The sequence below is a fragment of the Giraffa tippelskirchi genome, chromosome 5, assembly GCF_054371585.1.
Source record: "Giraffa tippelskirchi isolate mGirTip1 chromosome 5, T2T-mGirTip1v1.2.pri, whole genome shotgun sequence".
Lineage (NCBI taxonomy): Eukaryota > Metazoa > Chordata > Mammalia > Artiodactyla > Giraffidae > Giraffa > Giraffa tippelskirchi.
The window spans coordinates 173,189,979-173,210,547 of record NC_137279.1 but is presented as its reverse complement, the minus strand read 5'-3'; the positions used below and the strand labels follow the sequence as shown (position 1 = coordinate 173,210,547).

General features: G+C 37.0%; 1 protein-coding gene across 16 annotated transcripts in view; it reads right to left on the bottom strand.

Annotated features, from left to right (window-relative positions):
- The window catches only part of STIL (STIL centriolar assembly protein), a 53,433-nt gene that overhangs the window by 5,210 nt on the left and 27,654 nt on the right, over nucleotides 1-20,569 (bottom strand). For 10 of the 16 annotated variants that reach the window (XM_081492832.1, XM_081492830.1, XM_081492833.1 and 7 more), the window contains exons 12-16: nucleotides 19,500-20,465; nucleotides 16,294-16,459; nucleotides 12,703-12,934; nucleotides 8,678-8,885; nucleotides 7,325-7,575 (exon numbers count right to left, since the gene is read on the bottom strand). In XM_081492832.1, the coding sequence (XP_081348958.1) occupies nucleotides 7,325-7,575; nucleotides 8,678-8,885; nucleotides 12,703-12,934; nucleotides 16,294-16,459; nucleotides 19,500-20,465 (1,823 nt within the window). Of the gene's footprint in view, nucleotides 1-7,324; nucleotides 7,576-8,677; nucleotides 8,889-12,702; nucleotides 12,935-16,293; nucleotides 16,460-19,499; nucleotides 20,466-20,569 lie in introns of all 16 variants that reach the window. The other 6 variants (XM_081492828.1, XM_081492829.1, XM_081492818.1 and 3 more) reach the window with 1 other exon arrangement.

Sequence of the window (20,569 nt, the reverse complement as noted above, 5' to 3'; positions counted from 1 at the left end):
AGACCAGGTCTGCCTTACTCTCTTGGGCTCTATGACCACTGTTTCACTATACTGTATTCAGCAGCTTGTATTTTGCTATCAGAGTTTTTCTATTCCCTTGAGTCCTCTGTGCACTATTATATGTAATATATAAATACTATATTATTATTATATCCTAGTCAATGGATATGCTATGGCTTTCTATAGCATCCAACGAAGCAATCCAGCTGTTTTATGAAGTCAGACACTGCCTGCATCTCTGCCCTATGCTGTTTAGTTCCTCAGTCGTGTCTGACTCTTTGTGACCCCAAGGACTGTACCCCACCAGGCTCCTCTGTCCATGGGATTTCCCAGGCAAGCACACTGGAGAGGATTGCCATTTCCTTCTCCGGGGGATCTTCCCGACCCAGGGATCGAAACCTGCGTTTCCTGCATTGGAAGCATGGGGTCTTAACCACTGGACAGCTAGGGACGTCTGGAGACTGTCTTAATAAGATGGAAGAGGTACTACCAATCTATCTAGACATATTATTTTATGATACATTCATAGCGTTAATATTTTCTGAATATAAAGTCTTTTTTCTACTTTCTTTGCCCATTTCCTTTAAATTATAAGCTATTTGCATATTAAATCAGATTTGTACATATTAAAAATATCTAAGTATAATATCTATAGATATTATTAATGTAAATAACATGAAAAGGCAAATAAAAAGTTCTAATTCAGGCTTCCCTGCTGGCTCAGTGGTAAAGAACCTGCCTGCTAAGTCTGCAGGGGACACAGGTTCAATCCCTGGTCCAGGAAGATCCCACATGCCGTGGAGTAACTAAGTCTGTGTGCCATAACTACTAAGCCTGTGCTCTAGAGCCTGGGAGCCGCGATGCTGAGCCCATGTGCCACAACTACTGAAGCCCGTGCGCCTAGAGTCTGTGTTCCACAACAAGAGAAGCCACTGCAATAAGCCCGCACACCACAACTAGAGAGGAGCCCCTGCCCAGCTAAAGAAAAGCCTGAGCAGCAATGAAGGCCCAGTGCAGCCAAGAATAAATTAATTAATTAAATTTAAAACAAACTTCTAATTCAAAATGTTAATTATTGAGAGATTTCTCTGGTGGTTCAGCAGTTGGGCCTCCACACTTTCACTGTGGGGGCACGGGTTTGATCTGTGGTTGGGGAACTAGTAGGATCTCGTATGCTGCATGGCATGGCCAGAAAGAAAAAGAAAGTTAAATACCAAGAAAAAGTAGATCTAATTTGAATGAAATCTTTTTTAAAAATCATTTTAAAAACTGAAGTATAGTTAATTTACAATGTTAGTGTTACAGTGTTAGTTTCAGGTGTACAGCAAAGTGATTCAGTTATTTATATATTTATATTCTTTTTCAGATTCTTTTCTATTATAGGTTATCACAAGATACTGAGTATAGTTCCCTGTGCTGTACACTAGGTCCTTGTTGTTTATCTGTTTTATATATAGTAATGTGTATACATGAATCCCAAACTCCTAAATTCCAATCTCGTTCCCCCACCCCGTTTGGTAACCATCAGTTTATTTTCTATGTCTGCGAGTCTGCTACATAAATAAGTTCATTTCTCTTATTTTTTTTTTAGATTCCATATATAAATGATATCATATGATATCTGTCTTCCTCTGTCTGACCTTCCTTAATATGATAATCCCTTGGTCCATCCATGTTGCTACAAATGGCATTATCTCACTCTTTTTTAAAAAATATATTTATTTGGCTGTCAAGTCTTAGTTCGGAGAAGGCAATGGCACCCCACTCCAGTACTCTTGCCTGGAAAATCCCATGGACGGAGCAGCCTCGTAGGCTACAGTCCATGGGGTCGCTAAGAGTCGGACGACTGAGCGACTTCACTTTCACTTTTCCCTTTCATGCACTGAAGAAGGAAACGGCAACCCACTCCAGTATTCTTGCCTGGAGAATCCCAGGGATGGCAGAGCCTGGTGGGCTGCCGTCTATAGGGTTGCACAGAGTTGGACACGACTGAAGCGACTTAGCAGCAGCAGCAGGTCTTAGTTGCAGCCTGTGGGATCTTCATTGTGTCATGCAGGATCTTTTGCTGTAATGCACAGACTCTCTGCAGCATGAGGGCTCAGTAGTTGTGGCACACTGGCTTAGTTGCCCCATGTGGCATGTGAGATCTTAGTTCCTCAATCAGGGATCAAAACTGCACCCCTGCATTGCAAGGTGGATTCTTAACCATTGGACTGCCAGGGAAGTTTCTTCATTCCTTTTTTATGGCTGAGTAATAACAGATCTTCTTTCATAGAATGGTTAAAAGGCCTATATAAATCCATGAAAACAACTGATATCAGTTTAGAAGGTTCTTCAAGTTTCACTAACACAGCCAGCTAGTTTCAATTTCGGGGCTGGGGGAAACACCTTGACTTTGAAAACAAATCAATAATATGTGGAACCAACGCATAGAAACACTAGGGTAATTAAGATGAAAAGCAAAAGTAGGACACTCCACTGATCAAATCCTAAAAGCCCTGATCACAGATATACTATATTAGAATCTCATTAGATGTGCAGTTACAAAAGGATAAGGAGAGTCCCTTTATGTCTGAGTATGAGAGTCACATGTCAACAATTAAGGGAATCATTCCAACTTATTTAAAGATGAAAATCAACCCTGACTTATTGTCCTATTTGAATCCCAATTAGTTATCTCCTACTTACCCTTTGTAGGGTTTTCAACTAGAGAACACATATAGTTTCCAAGTAGAGAGCAAAGAAGTAACTACAGAGACTGCTTAAGATCTATTTTGAATTCAAAATGTCACTCCAGTTGGGAATATGCCCATAGAGGCTGCTGCCAGTCCTCCATCTTCCCTACAATTTCTAGGTATGTCTGGGACCCTCTTTTGTTTTCCTGCTTTTGGACCTTCTTAATCTGCAGTGTTCTGGATCTGGAAAGCCAAAAGGAAATCTTCCTTCCCCTGTCTCAGCTACTCTTGTGGCTGGAGGATAACGCTCCTGGAGTCCAGAACTGGAACGTGAAGTAAGTTTTCACATAGGTACAATGACAAAGGCTAGCTGGTTTACGGAATCAGAAAAACAATGGGCATACAAGGATTATAAGATTACTTTCCTGGGATACTAAACTACAATTTATACACTATTTCATAGGAAAAATCTATTAAACAACTGCCTTTTGAACTTTTTACACATCAGCTATAGTATACCAATATGTATTAAAAGATAACACAAGGCCATAAATACTGACAGTAAGTATTACAGAGGTATTAATAGTAAAGCATTCATTGTAAACTTCAGTGATGACCCCAGTAGGTGGGATTTCATTCCTTTAGCAATCCATGAAGGCCCACCAAGTGTGACAGAGGCAATGAAGATTCACAGATAGATAAAACTCACAATCTCGCTGGAAAGGCCATCACAAGAACAGGCTGTATAATCTATGAGAAACTAGGTATTCTGAGATACAAGCCATCAATAATCTGGTGAGAGGTCCTGGAAACACTGACAAAGAAGGTGACATCTGATTTCCACTTTAAAGGATAAGGAGGACTGTGGCAAGCAGTAAGATGAAAAAGAACATCCCAGGTAAAAGTAATAGCAAGGAATTTTGGCAAATGCCAAAGGTGGGTAAACTGGAATGTGGTAGAACTAAGTTCAAGACAAACTGTGAAACATGAATTAATTAGGTAGGTTTTAGATAGCCTTACACCTGGAGTCTCCTCTTAGCCCAAGACTATTGACAATAAAAATATGACTTATGTGTTAGAGACATAGTTTCAGTGCAGTTTATTTTTAATCACAATAATATATAGAACCCATTTATAATCAATAAAATATAAAGATAATTTAACAATTCTTGGTCTAAATTAGCACAGATCTTTAAAAATCATCAATTTTTATATAGGATAATTATAAAACAGTATGAAAATATGCCAGGTACCTCTCCTATCAGAGTATGTTATTTACCTATGCATTTACCTGTGCATCTTCTTTACTGAACTTTAAGATCTATGAGGGGAAAGACGGCTTTCCTAGGTTATCTTATATACTATGATATTTCTCATAGCTGGCTCACAGTAGAAGCTATATATATGTGTATATATATATATATTTACTGAAGTAAAATGAGTATAAGTATCGCTGAACTACTAATACATATATAGCTGGTAGGACTGTAAGTCTCTTTCAGAAAGCAGTATAGTGACAGCCTTAAATTTTTCCTACTATTTGGCTTAATCTTTCCATTTCTGAGATTCTATTCTGAAAAAATAATACTAAACCTAAAAATTGCAATCTTTGCAAAAAGATGTTTTTCACAGCAATATTTAAGACAGTAAGACACTGAAAACGGTTTGATTCACTTCTGACAAGAGGGAAAGGGTTAAGTAAACAAATATTACGTTCCACTTACTGGTTTATTAAATCCCCATTAAAGATGATGCTTAGAAAACATTATAACAACTTTGAAAACATGCTTATTTTCCAATATAAGACCAATTTGGGGGGGGGTATATACAGTATGGTTAAAACACAAAGCAGCAAAATGTACATATACTATAAGATCCTACCAAAAAGTTAAACAAGCAGTAAGCATAGAGCAAAACAGTAAAAAAACAAAAACAAAACTATGGACTTTGGGGTTAGAACAGGAAGTTTACAATTACAGGTGTTGGGCCTTGAATAAATTGGTACTTAATTTCTTCATTGATGTGTGTGTGTATGTGTGTTAGTAGGTCAGTCATATCTGATTCTGTGCGACCCCATGGACTGTAGCCTGCCAGGCTCCTCAGTCCATGGAATTCTCCAGGCAGGAATACTGGAGTGGGTTGCCATTGCCTTCTCACAACTGAGGAATCGAATTTGAGTCTCCCACATTGCAGGCAGACCCTTTACCATCTGAGCCACCAGGGAAGGCCTTCTTCACTCATAAAACATGTATAATAAGAGTATCTATCACACAGATTATTGCAAGGATCAACTGAAATAATGCTACATAAACCTTTAGCACAGTTCCTCACACTCTATGAGCACTCAATAAATGACTGCTGTTAAAATAATTTTAGAAAAATAAAAAGAAATACAAAAACAAATTCTTTAATAATAAATTACACTGGTTGGTATGAATATGGTTTTTGTGTGTGTGTTTTTTTCTTTTTTAGCCTCGAGGCTTGTGGGATCTTAGTTCCACAATCAGGGACGGAATCCAGGCCCTCAGTAGTGAAAGCACAGAGTCCTAACCACTGGACTGCCAAGGAATTTCTCTGAATATGGTTTGTTTGTTTTGGTCTACTTTTCTAAATTTTCTAAGGTGTCCAAAATACCCCTCTATGGAAATAATTAATTTAACATATTGCTTTTGAAAACAATTTTTTTCACCTCAGCTTTCATTTCCTTGAGAAAATGATCTTACATGAAACTAAAATCCTATCTATGGGTGTATATTTATGGATTTTCCAAATCATATAGATATGAATTTCAAAAATGGGAATAGTCCACAATACTAAATGTCTATTTTATAATGGTAAGTAAAGAAAAATAAACAAAATTATATATACAGTAAAACTTCAACTATGTTTCCTAATTTCCTTTGGGTGTGTTAGTTCAAACGACATTTTCTTCATTTTCTAAAATTCCAACCCTGAGTTTGTATCATTTTTATAGTATAAATTTATAATATAAATCTTCATTTAAGTAAAGGGCAGAAGAATTGATTAAAACTGACCACCCCATACTGATAGAGCAAATGGCTTTACTTTCCATTTCATTCTAGGCATGTAAAAACTGTATCAAGTTCATTGTATACTGAAAATTTATTAATTTCAATGTTTGACACTTAAGACATTAAAATAGGGTGGCCACTATGAAGAAATACATTACTTAAAAATTATTCCCCACAGGCAGCCATACCAAATGTAAGGGTTCCACAAAGATACCAGGGTGATTTAAGCATTCTAACTGATGTAATAGAGCCTCTATCCTAAGAGTATTGAAATAAGACCTTCAAAAATGCTAGCCTCACTCCACTGGTGGCAGGAATATAAACTAGTACAGCTATTTTGGGGGGCAATGGCAACATCTGCCAGACTTTCAGATGCATACATCCTTTGATCCCACCACTTATAGGAATTTGCCCTACAAAAACACTTGTACAAGTACCTGTAGAATGACGTTCACTTAGCACTGTTTGATATAAGGAACAAGAGTCAGCCTAAAATTGCATTAGTGGAGAACTGGAGTTCACTGTATCATAGTACATGGGCACAACAGAATATTGTAGTCGTTTAAATGCATGAGAAAGAATTGCATATACCTAAAAAGTATCTAATGTTATGCAAAAAACCCCCATAAAACCCATAAATGGCAACACATCACACAGATACATACTTGAACATGCCTGGAGCATTTCTAGAAGAATATCAAAGAAATATTTAAGAGAAATAACTTAGAAGGAGTCAGACTGAGGAGTTCGGAAAGTGGGGTTTTTTGCATTTTATTTGATATTCATGCATGTTATTTGATTTTTTTTTAAATCATGAGATTGTATTAAAAAACATCAAAAATAATTAATAGAAAACATACTAGCCTTATTTTGGGTTCCCTGGTGGCTCAGATGGTAAAGAATCTGCCTGCAATCCACGATACCTGGGATAGATCCTTGGGCTGGGAAGATGGCAACCCACTCCAGTATTCTTGCCTGGAGAATCCCCATGGACAGAGGAGCCTGGTGGGCTACAGTCCATGGGGTCGCAAAGAGTCGGATACAACTGAGTGACTAAGCATAGCACTAGCCTTAATTATGGAATTTCCAGATTTTATGTTCTTTAAAAGCAAGTGTGTGTTGAGCTGATCTCTGATGAAGAGAAATCTGAACAGAAGAACATGGCCAGTTGGAACTGGTGAGAAATAAGTAAGGTTCATATAACTATAGTCGTCAAAACACAGTCCTACAAAAAGGAAGGTTTTTGCCTTTTAGATGACAACTGCATTAACTGTACATCCAGCAGTTGACACAGACCCTGTCACCTCCAGGAAAACTTTTCTAGACACCAGAAGTAACAGCTTATTTCTCTAAGACTCCTAGAGCATTTTGTTGGCATTTTTACTAAGGAGATATCCCTATGTCTCTCAAATTACTTAGGTATATAACCTACTCTTCTACTAAAATGGAACCTCTATAGGGTAGATATGATTCCTTATTTACCACATACATATTAATATAGACCCTGAATAAATCATAAGCCAGTTGAATTGAATGGCAAGCTTATACCTTTTTTCATGAGGAAGCTGCAATGCATTTACATTTTTTTTAATCTTTTAAAACAAATTTTAAACTTACCTGGCATGATCCACTTTATGTGCATTTTTCTTCACTTTAGTTGGAGAATCAATTTTTACTCCAAAGCTTCTAAGCTGCTTAAGAGTTGCATTAAGAACACATTCTTTGTCCACTGATCCTGAATCATGTTTTTTTTTCTTAGTATGGTAAACATTCTGGTTTTTGGTGTACTCATGACTGATAATTACTGTTTTGGTAGATGGCTCCTCAGTTACTTTGGGGGAGTTATTCAGTAGGTGGTTCCCTTGACTCTGACGAAAGAAGAAAAAGGACGTATTTGAAAATCACTACTAGGAAACAAAAATACAAATAATACTGTTAAGTAATGCCACAGTAAAATATTATCTTGCTAAATTCTACAAAGTATCAAGTACATTTGCCAAGTTTTATGGGATTTTTATAAAAGAAGTCCATCCTAATGAATGAAGATCCTAGAGAAAACTTAGAATGTTTGTTCAGAACTTGTTCATTTTGAAGCCAACAGATTTAAAATCAGTTGAGTAATATTTCAAGTGTTTTCAAGGATTTATTGTGAAATCTTTATAAACAAAAGTTTAAAATCATGCTTTCATTTGAAAAAGGATAATGTTTTGAGTTATAAGTGTAACCTTTATGTTACTTTCAGAATTTGACTCCTCTTTTCTCACTTTGAATGAGAATGACCTGTAATTCTGCCTTCCTGACATTAAAGCATATTTCATTCCCTTGAGCACATGGCTGGTAGCACCAGTGTAGGACCTAGCAGGCAAATAACAAATCCGTGTTAACTGATGAATACTTAGGACCCTATGAAGTATGTTTAATTAGTCTTCAATTAGAAATGGAGAAATCAAGTGTTCTAAAATCTACAATTTGACTGTAAGTGACAGCCACGGTCATTTGACCTCCAAGTCCCAGTTTACATTTTATAATATTGTGCTGGTTTCTGCCATACATCAACTCCTTTTTATTGTGTGCTGCTTTTGCTTACAGTACTGCTCATTCTTTAGTTGTTTGTTGCTGGTACGCATGTGTTATCTCCTCTAAGTTTTCAAAGGCAGAGGCTGTCATGTTCATCTTTATATTACCCACTTTACTCAGTTCATTTTCTTAGACTAAGCTAAGTATTCCATAAAAATCTGCTTATCTGAGCTGAAATCAGCAAATATTATCATAAATATTCTATTACTTTCCAATTTTCAAACTTCCTGCAAACTCTTGCTTATTTTTTCTGGTACTAACTTTGAACTTGAATTTGGGGAAAATCTTTTCCTATCAAGGTCCCAATCAGTTTAAAGATGCGAAAGCCTTAGCTAGTGTACCTTAGACTAAATAACCATCTCACAAAAGACAGAATGCTTTACATTTTCTTACCAACACATCCTGGAATTGCTGGTTATCTGATGGTTGATGAGGCAAGGGTTGCATTACTTGCTCAGTTTTGGGTTCCCCTGATGTTCCAGAGCTATTAGTGGCACCCTCTGTTGGTCCACTCTGGAAGCACATGCTTACACACTCGGCTTGCAGGGGATTTGGAAAGAATACAGGTACATCAGGTTCTTTTCTCTCAAGTGGAGAAGAGCTGCTTGAAAGGACATATAGAAAGTAACTGTTAGTTAATTCTGTTATTTTGTTTTTCAACAACAACAAAACAAACAGAAATCTTAAATGGTTTATTAAAACAATTCCTTATTATGCCAGTCAAAGCTCTCTGAAATTTGGTAGTCAACCTGGCTTTTCAGCCAGTCCCTTTCAATGCTCCCTGTTTTATCTTCTGAACAAATTGGATTACAAACAATACTCTGAGTTCTTCTGCCCATAAATTTTGTCTACTATGCAATAGTTCTCAATCTTAACTACACCATCAATATTACTTGTAAAAAAATTTTTTTTTCTTTTTACTTGTAAAATTTTTAAAAACACAACTGTTTGGACTTCTTCCCTCAGAGATTCTCAACTGGTGGAGGGCCCCAATTTACTGTATTTTCAAATGTCCTGGAGCCAAGAGTTACCGTTCTAATGCTTTTAAGTTGGCATACTCTTATCAAAATCCTATCCACTGTTCAAGGGACATTTTAACAGTTTACATCCTCTATGATGTTCTCAAACCTTAACTGGATATGTCCTCTTGCTTCTTTCAACCTCCGTTAGCACTTTCTTTTATCTCTTAGGTCACATATACTCTCATTTATAATAAAGGTATCTGTGTGTTCATTATATTTTGGACAAATATCTTAATCTCTCTGGGCCTCAGCCTCCTCGTTCATAAAATGGGAAAAACAGCATCCACCTCCCTGGGTTGAAAAACATGAGACAGGACTAAAGGAGATACAAAGTGCCTAGCACAGTACCAGATAAACCTAGTGGGGGATCTGTAATTGCTAGTTTTCTTCATCTCCTGCTGCTACCCCCTTACTTCCTAAATAGCACATTGAATCTTTATCTTCAATCATATTAACTGATTTCACTTTAATGAAGACATCAAAACTCAAACGTAGAAGCAGAAATCCAGGCTTCAGAGATTTTATGGCTTCTGGGGAAAGTGCTTGTACCGAGCAGGATTTTTATCATGCAAACATCTGCAAAGCTATTTATTTCTAAAGAGACTTCATGTCAGTTACTGAGTTAGACTTATTCTACCTTCAGCTAAATGATGACGATTAATTTTTAAGGTGCTAATTCTGGTACTATTCTATGTGTTTTACATATATTAACTCATCTAATCTTTACAACAATCCTGAGATAGGTACTTTCACTGTCTCCATATATAGACAAGAAAACAGAAGCATTCAGAAATTATGAGACCTGCCCATGGTCACACAGTTGTGATCTGAATCCAGGCAGTTTGGCTCCATGCTCGTAATCACTCTGCTATATTGCCTTTCCAAGAATTTTAAAATACCTGTTTTGGTGTCTAACCTACCAAACAAAAATAAAAGCTAAAAATTCCAGAAGAAAAGAACTAAAACATTAAAGATTTCAAATTTTAAAAATTGTTTAAAGATGATTCTAATATGGCAAGTATTAGCAGGTATGTCCAAAGCCTGACTTCTTAAAAAAAGAGAAAAAGTATTGTGTCAAAAGAAAGTCTATGGATATCACACATGGCTCTTCCCTGGGAAAAAGCAACCGATTACCATATATGCTGCAAGTCAAAAAATTTACCTTTCACAAACTGCTTTAACATTAGACTAACCTAGCAAGACATCCAAAGGGGACAGGTGACTCAGGTGGCCAGGTGCCATATATGAATATTTAGCAGCACAAACCACAGCATGAATCAGACTAGATGTTTGGGAAGACTCCTAGACCAAAACCACCATACACAACACTGGAGATACTATTTAATCTGAATCATATACTATGTGGAACAAAGAAGAGATTTACATATAGTTATGTTGGAATCCACAGAGTTGGTTAATCGCCCTGAAAAAGCAATTAATTGCATTCTATCAATTAACTCAGATCTGTTTCTGATAGAAGTTAAAAAGCACAATGTATTGGAGATTTTTAAAGTTCTACTTTCAGAGGGAAAAACTAATCCTTGAAAGTAGTCTACAATTTACAGAAGGAAATATGGATAGAATAAATATGGATAACCACAGGGAGAATAAATAAGGATAACCACAGTTCATGTCTCTTTGTTCTCATTTTCTATAATTATTCCAAGTGAAATGTGAACTTATCTTGGGGGCTTACCCAAAACTGCTCTGCCTATCACTGAACATCTATGAAGTAGCTGATGTGGGGAACCAGACACTGGTTCAAGTCCTAAAGATACAGAAATGAGTATGATCCATAACCTGTAGGAATTCAATCTAGTGGGGGTTGAGACAGGTATACAGATCTTTTTAATATACTGTGGTACATATTATGAACACTTATTTGAATTGTAAGGTTAAAACATACTCTCTACTGAGCAAAGCAGATAAATATTTCTGGTATTCTGGAAGGGTGTGTTTGTTATTCTAGTCATTATTATAATCAGAATAATTTAAAATATCAAATATTACCAAAAGGCTTAAAATTTTAAAAAGTAATCAACTGCCTGCCCATGCCACCTCTACCACTGAATTCACCTCTTTTAAAACTATTTCATCTGATATTACACTGTGGCGTTTTAACCCACCTTATTCCTCTACATTCAAAATTTATCCTACACCTGATCCCTTCCACCACTTCCAATTCCCAGGCACCTTCATCTCACTTGGTCTTCAGTCTACTAACCAGTCTCCTTACTTCTAATCTCAACCTCCGTCAGTTCACTTGCCACAAAACAGCTGGGATGGCCTTTAAAAAACAAAAATGATCATACCACTACGTCATTTAAAATCCTCCCTGATTCTAATGAACACAGAGTACATTCAGAACTTCTACATCCTACAAAGCCCTACATAATCTGAAGGCTTCTTTCACCATCTTATTCAATATACCCACTTCACTCCCATGCCACTATCCTAGTTAACTCCACTTGGTCACCCTGGTTTATTTTCTTCAGGCAGTGGTTTTTATATGAAATTATATGTTTCCTGCTGATGCAGTTATTGTCTCCAGAACCCATGGAAATTCCATGAAGTCAGGAGCTTTGTCTGACTTACTGCTCAGTTTCTAGGGCTTAGTTTTTTGGCAGCATATACCAGAAGCTCAAAGAATATTTGCTGAATTTCTTTCCAGATTTGCAAAGGATCTGAATTACTTCAGAATCCTTATTTTTTAATAGAAAATTTCATAAAGAAAAATTTCAAACACAAGAGAGTTTAACAAACCACTATATACAATCAGTTTTAAAAATTATCTACTCAGAGTCTATCTTACTTCAGCTCTGCCCTTTGCCATTTCATCCCCATCAGCTTATTGAGTATATCTTGAATAACAGGTTACATCTCTCAGAAATAAAGACTCTGTTATTATACATATATAATTGCAGTATGTAAATTTTTATAAAAATTAAAAAAATTCAGGACCCTGGCTCCATCTGGGACCTAGTGTTATCAGAATCTCTAATGAGGCCTGACATACGTATTTCTGAAATCTTCAACTGTTCTGATTCAGTCAGACTGTTTTATACGTTCAGTGACTGACATCTGGGAATGGTCCTAGAAGCTCAGAACTGTCTTTCACAGGGAATTCTCTGGCAGTTCAGTGGTTAGAAGGCCAGTGGTTAGGACTCCATGCTTCCACTGCAAGGGGCACAGGTTAGGTCCCTGGTGGGGGAAACTAGGATCCCGTATGACGAGTGGTGCGGCCAAAAAAGAACTGTGTATTACACAGGAATCACGTTAGGAAAGACGCCGTGAAAATACGTTTACAAAGCAAACAGTTTCTGAATTAGACTACCAGAGGAATATTACAATTTAAAAAGAAAAAAGAAGATAAATACTGAATCAAAGAGATCTTACTTGGATATACAAAGTTGCTGATTAAATTCTTCTTCCACAGCAACGTTACTCTCTTCAAAACTGGGAATATCAACAGCTTTTAACGAAGATGCACTACCTGGAGTACTTGTGACTTCATTATTAATATCAACAGAAAAATTCATGTCCTCACTGGAAATCTTGGTATCATCTTGCCTCAGCTGAGATTCAGGCTCTTGATCATCACCTGATGCATTCCAAAACAAGCTGGCACCTGGAGAACAGATGATTTAACAGATGCAGAAACAGACTCTCAATTATAAAGAATAGTTCTCTGACAAACTTTTGTTAAGTAACATTAGCTATATTATTTTAACACAATTACCTAGAACTGTTTTCAGATTATATTTCCTCAGAAATGCCATGAAGAAATAAATGAAAAGTGAAAAGAGAGGAAACTGAGTACAAAGGGAAAGAGGACCTTTCAGGCCCTGACTCTTCAAGAGGTGTGGCTCTCATGACGGGTTTTACCTGTCAAGGTTCTGAATATGATTTGGAGTATATATGTGTTTTGAAAACTGCTGTTCTGAAAAACAGGAGAAAATATATAAAATGCAAATCCCTGGGCTCTTTGGTTCTTAAATACAATATTTATGAGACTATATTAGGGTTGTATCAGACATATGTAATGTAAGGCAAGTAAAAATCAAGTATTTCCCAAATTTTATAGATCATTTGCACAATTATTTGCATGTATTATTATTTGCTACTGATTTTCTTTAAATCAACTCACTATTTTACCTAGCTGCATCATTTCTGTGAAATCATAGATGTTTATGTCCTAGTTATATTTTTTCCAATACTTATAGGAATAAATATATCTACATAGTATAAAATAGTAATCTGTATACTACACCAAATCATCTTTTGAATCTGAGCAATACGCATTCCACATTCTCATAATATTTTGAGAACTATTGCGATACATACATAATTTAAAGAAATAAAGTTAAAACCAAAGATTAAATTCAAGTCAAAAATGTTTCCACTTTGAGTATCAACTTGGATGATTTTATAAACATAAATTAATGAAAGGATGATTTATTTTTGTATTCACTAAGCATTTAAAAAAATCCCTGGTTAGGGATCTAAGATCCTGCAAGCCACACAGCACAGCCCCTCAAAAAATTTAAAGGAGAATTTTAGAAAAGTTATGTAAGTACTGCTACTCTTCCTGAACACCTACCAATGTATACCCTTAGGAATTAAGTATTATCATAGAGAGCCATTTAATTCAAATGGATAATAATTCATTTTTATGCATATAAGTCAAAGCTCTAAATATGACTCTATGAGGTTTCAAAATATTCGAAATATACATCATGCTTGAAAACTTGTTTCAAATAATTTCAGGATATCAGTTTGATTTAGGCATCAGGTTAGGTAATGAGATACAACAATCAATAAAAGTTTACCATCTAGTGACAGATACAGATGATGAACAACTGGAATATAGTAAGTACAGCACTTCACTAGAGGACACAGAAGGAAACTGCACTTTTTGGTTTGTTTATCTCATAATACTCCTTTACAACACACATATGCAGGAAACTGTCATCCTTGCAATTAACAAAGATAGGACTCCAGCAGGTATGTCCCTATCACATGCTTCTCAATCCCCTTACCTTAACCAGGGATTAAAATCTAATCCAAACTAGACCATTCAGGTTCTCTGCATCTTGAAGTTGAGACTGAAGGATCATAATGTGGCTTGTGTACATGGGTAGACCTGTATAACAGAAACTCTGGGGCTCTGGATGAGCTGTATTTTAAAATGTAAAGCAATGAAGACTCCAGATAGAGCTGATAAAACAGCCATGTGTAATAAGTGGATACTCCAATGATTTTCTAGTTTCTACGTCTAGTTTTTCTCTGAAGTCCAGCCCAATTCTTGGCCTTGGTTTTCATGAAACATCGCCATATCCTTCCAGTAAACTCCGCCTCCTTGCTTAGTTCAAAGTGGCTTATGTTGCTGCTGCTGCTAAGTCACTTCAGTCGTGTCCGACTCTGTGCGACCCCATAGACGGCAGCCCACCAGGCTCCACCGTCCCTAGGATTCTCCAGGCAAGAATACTGGAGTGGGTTGCCATTTCCTTCTCCAGTGCATGAAAGGGAAAAGTGAAAGTGAAGTCGCTCAGTCGTGTCCGACTCTTCGCGACCCCGTGGAATGTAGCCTACCAGGCTCCTCCATCCATGGGATTTTCCAGGCAAGAGTACTGGAGTGGGGTGCCATTGGCTTATGTTACTTACCGCTAAAAAAATCTTAACTAATACTGAGTAATACCTGAATTTGACTTATAAATGTACATGAGGTTCTTGCTACCCTCCCTCATTGCTGCCCTTTTCATGAAGTTTAGATAACATATGGGTACAGATAAAGAATATAGCAATCTGTCTTCCTTGTTAATGCTCTCTCTTGAATTTATATTCTCCAGGCTCAAACCTTCATCTGTTACTTTCATAGCTCTTGTGTCATCAATCCACTCCACTCTCCTAACATTTGGGTATTACTATCTACATTTCCAGAAGTAGCTCAATCTCAACAGATATTTAGACTGAACTCATCTCCTCCCCTCTGCTTCTCTAATTTGCCTCCCTCTGTCATCCAAGCTCAAAATCATGAAGTAACTTTTATTTCACCTTTAATTAATGCTTCATTTTGGAATAATTCTAGATTCACAGAGAAGATAAAACAGAGTTACTGTGTATTCCTCACCCAGTTTTCCCTGTTGTTAACATCTTACATTATCATGGTACATTTTTCAAAATCAAGAAAACAGCGTTAATACATTACTATTAACTAAAACTCCCGACTTTGTTTGGATTTCACCAATTTTTCCACTAATGGCCTTTTTCTGTTTCAGGATCCAATCCAGGATAATCACACAGCATTTAACTGAAGTAACTTGAATCTTCCCTGTTCCAACTGCCATATCCAATTAGTGTTCAAATCTCATCAACACTGTACCTGACTCTTCCTCTTCAGTCTCATCACCACCACCCTATACACTAGACATCTGGCTTGATACTGAACACACAAAAATGTTCTTAAAGATCTCACAGTCTGATTTTGAGTAAATATGTAAACATATAGATGTCATTTACATTACTGATTTTTTTTAAAGGCTTCTCTTTTGCTTACAAGATGAAACAGACACAGCTTTGTAAAGATGTAGTAATGGCTCTCCGTGACACAGTAATGGGTAGAGTACTAGACAACTCAGAACTCGGTGTTGTTTCTCTGAGCCCATATTTTCTCTACCCAATCTGTTCTGCCATCTCTCGATTCCACCAAGATCCTACATTCCCTTCAAGGCCCAGAATCAATAACACTGCATGGATGAAATCTTCCCTGATTCCCTAAACCACAGATGACTTCTCTCATTAGAACCGGGTCCAGCTTGGAAAAGCAGCAAAAACAAACAACATATTATGTTATGTGGTTTCCAATCTGTTTTCAGGTAGAGTTTTATTTCATAAAGAGTAAAATCACACAAAGAGTTAAGTTACACTCTCATCACCTTGGTTTTAATTCTATGTGTACTATGTACAAATTAAGAAAAATGAAATTACCTGTGCTCACAGCAATGCTTACACTTTTTCTCATGTGCAAAGCAGGGGGAGACTGTGCTTCCATGGAAACCAACTCCATTTGTCTTGCAGCTTGCATTGTGTCTTCAACAGTGGTTGTCTTAGGGGAACAGGGCTGCAGAGACTGTGCTTCTAACAAACGCTGAATCTGTATCAATTAAAAACACTTTTTTATGTATGTTTATGACAGTGAAGTAATCAACCAAAACTGTCAGAAGAGTTTAAAAATGAATTACAAAGTGCCCCAGTTATAAATAACTGACTTTTAACTATATTTTCTCACATTTCAACTAGATTATACCATAAAATTTATTCAACACTGAAAATCATTGTCATTAGTTATTAAGAAGCATTTAAATGGGCTACCTATTAAAAGTAAAAACATAGGTGCTTAGATCAACATTCATAAATTGATACTCATGTAGAAAAGCCTCAATGTTAACACTCTGACATTTTATTTCTATTTCACTTATGAATCAAAAGTAAGAGAGAAGGCATTCTCTAATTCTACATACCAAATTTGAACAATTTTTTTTACACAAGATTCATTTTATAAAGGTCACCCAGAATTGTACATGTTTGGTCATGCTGAAACTGGAAATATTAATAACAATCTCTAAAACTGAGTGCTTCCTGTTTACAAGACATTACAATAAGAGCTTTTAAGTATGATTTTTACAACAACCCCATGAATATGTACTACTAGTAAGCACAGTTTACAGAGAAAAAACCTGAGGCAATAAAAATAAAGTTACTTGCCCAGGTCACATAATTAACAAGTAGCAAAGCTGAAGTTCAAGCACCAAAAGCTTCCCCTCCTCCTTTTTAAATTGAGATATAGTTCATATACCATAAAACGTATCCTTTTATAGGGAGGTGGGAGGGATGCTCAAGAGGGAAGGAATATATAGCTATGACCAATTCATGATGTTGTACGGCAGAAACCAACACAACATTTAAAGCAATTATCCTCCAATTTAAAAGAAAAAAAAAAAACTTATCCCTGTATACAATTTCATAGTTTTTAGTATATTCTCAAAGTCTGCATCCATCCCCACCATCTAACTCTACAACATTTTCATTAACCTTTGCAAAATCTTTGTACCCACTAGCTGTCACTCTCCATGGCTCCAGAATCTAGCCTCTGGCAACCACTAATCTACTTTCTATCTCTATACCTGTGTGTGTGCTAAGTCTCCTCAGTCATGTCCGACTCTGCAACCCTATGGACTGTAGCCTACCAGGCTTCTCTGTCCAAGGGATTCTCCAGAGAAGAATACTGGAGTGGGTTTCCATGCCCTCCTCCAGGGGATCTTCCCAACCCAGGGATCGAAGTCACATCTCTTATGTCTCCTGCTTTGGCAGGCAGGTTCCTTACCACTAGTGCCACCTGGGAGGCCCTTCTATCTCTATAGGTGTGCCTATTCTGGATATTTGATAGAAATGAAACCAAACAACATGTGGCCTTATATCTTTCTTTTTTCATTTAGCATAACATTTTCAAAGTTCATCTGTGCTGTAGTACCTATCAGTACTTCATTCCTTTTGATGACTGAAATATTCCATTGTATATATAATGTCATATTTGTGTTCATCTATTCATCAGTTGGACTTCCCTGGTGGCTCAGACAGTAAAGCGTATTGCTTACAATGTGGGAGACCTGGGTTCGATCCCTGGGTCGGGAAGATCCTCTGGAGAAGGAAATGGCACCCCACTCCAGTACTCTTGCCTGGAAGATCCCATGGACGGAGGAGCGTGGTGGGCTACAGTCCATGGGGTCGCAAAGAGTCGGACACGACTGAGCGACTTCACTTATTCATCAGTTGACGGACTTTGGATTGTTTTCACCCTTGGCTATGATAAACGATGTTGCTATGAACATGTGTGTAAAAATTTTTGTGTGATCATATTTTTTCATTTCTCTTGGATATACACCTAGGAGTGGAAAAGCCTCCTCTTTTAAACACTGTAATCTTCTGTTTCCCTGTAAGTTACACTGCTGTATTCAACTCATCTCGTTAATTTTAGCAGATTAACTTTATTAAGTTAAGAAGGTTGCCATTTCCTTCTCTAGGGGATCTTCCTAACCCAGGGATTGAACCCGATTGCAGGCAGATGCTTTACTATCTGAGCCACAAGGGAAGCCCATAAGTGACACTGCTGTATTCAACTCATCTCATTAATTTTAGCAGATTAACTTTATTAATATAGGAAAATAAATATTATCAATAAATTATTGACATCAGTAGAAACATAACCTGCATTAATAATACAAAAAGGCATATGTACTTACAGTGGTTTAGAGCATGGGCTTTAGTGTCATGAGGACATAACTTAAATCCTACTCTGCTACCTTTTGGAAAAGCTATTTAGCCAGTGTGAGATTCAATATTACCTAAAACTAAGGTAGTTATGAGGACTAAGAGACAAATAAGATAACTGTAATTTGCTGAGTGTTTTCTAAAGCCTCATCCTACACTAAGCACTTAACATAGACAGATGTGTGTGTATAAATACACATATAAATTCATTTAACCATCAGATCTACATATATTAATAACACCAATCATTATTCCCAATTTACAGCTGAGAAAAGTGAGGTTTAGAGAGATTGTATAGGAAATACTTGATAAGACATTTACTATAAAGTGTATAGAGATTAAACTAAATGGTAGTAGTGCTGGAATAGACAGGCAGATCAATGGAGAATACAGTACAGAAACAGATACAAACACACGATACTTTCACTATACAACAAAAAATACATTTTTAAATCATTAACAAAAAGATATATTATTCAGTAAATATATGGAGTCAGTCATCTAAGGATAAAAAGAAAAAAATACTTTATCTCATATAACAAAATAAAATAAAGCAACAAATAAAATCCTGATTGTTGTTGTTTAGTCGCTAAGTTGTGTCTGACTCTTTTGCAACCCCATGGACTGTAGCCTGCCAGGCTCCTTCTATCCACTGGGTTTCCCAGGCAAGAGTAATGGAGTGGGTTGCCATTTCCTTATCCAAATCCTCATTTTCCTAATGTGTAAAACATCAGGGACGAGAATTCAGTTTCCAGGGTCTCTTCTAATTCTGACATTCTGCAATTCTACTTCATAAACTATAGTTACTAAGTTGCCAGTTACTTTTTAAAAATTCAAGAATTTAACACAGAAGAAAGCTAGCAAACCTGTGCTTGAAGTAGTCGCAGCTGTCTGTCTTGCTCTGTGATGAACCTATACGCATCTGGAGACAGTCCCATCATTCCATCATCTGACCCGGTCTTGGGTGTGTGCACACATACTGCACAAGGCCACGGGTTACAGGAGTCCACATGTGGAGGTAGTCTTGCCACAGGTGACGGTTCTACATTGCTGTGGGAAGAACAACCCCCCATGTTTCCCTGAGGTCTCAAGGCTATAGGACTACTTGAAGAAAAGAAGGCATTATGGTACTGAGCTGGACATCCACTTGGATGAAATAATGAATGTTTCTGAAGGGTTTCAGATTTGAGGTCTTGAACAGATCCTACTGTATTCATTCCTTGCCAAGAATTTATTGGACTATACTGAAAATGGCCATGATGCTGACAACAACTGCAAACATTTGTGGAATAGTAAGATGGTGGCGGGGGAGTAGGTATTTGAAATTCCATCGGTCTTCCTGAATTATGGGGTGAAAAAACAAAATCGTGTGGGTGGGACTGTGGGGCAAGAGAAGACTGCTTGGAATTAAACGTGGAGGATCTTACAGGATACTCTTCTTTGTGTACATTTGCAGCACAAACTGTTTGAAGCTTTTCAGATGTATCTGAAGATAGTCCATTAAAATAGGGTTTACTACTGTTCCTGATATGAGAGTTCCCTTTCTTACAGGTAGACAGCTGTCTTACTTTGCAGTGTCTCAAAGGAGCAGTGTCTTGGTTTAATTGATTTGGTAGCTCTCTGAAGGAAGGCTCTCCAGCTTCTGCTTCTGGTCTGTGTTTCTCATCACAAAGCTGGGGTTGTGACTGCTCAAGGTGCTCAGAATGGTTCATCAACAAAGGAGGATTTTCATTATTCACCATTTCCAATGGGTTAGGCACAGGGGTTTGTTCTATGGAGTTGCCATCCAACACAAGTGAAAGCTCAGGAACAGATGGCTGGATCTTAGAAACCTGTAAGTGGGAAAGAAATGAAAGAGGACAAAGTACCTTTCAGGAGAATGACATATGCTTCATTTTCCTTAGGATAGTATTTTCCAAATTGTATCCAGTTATTT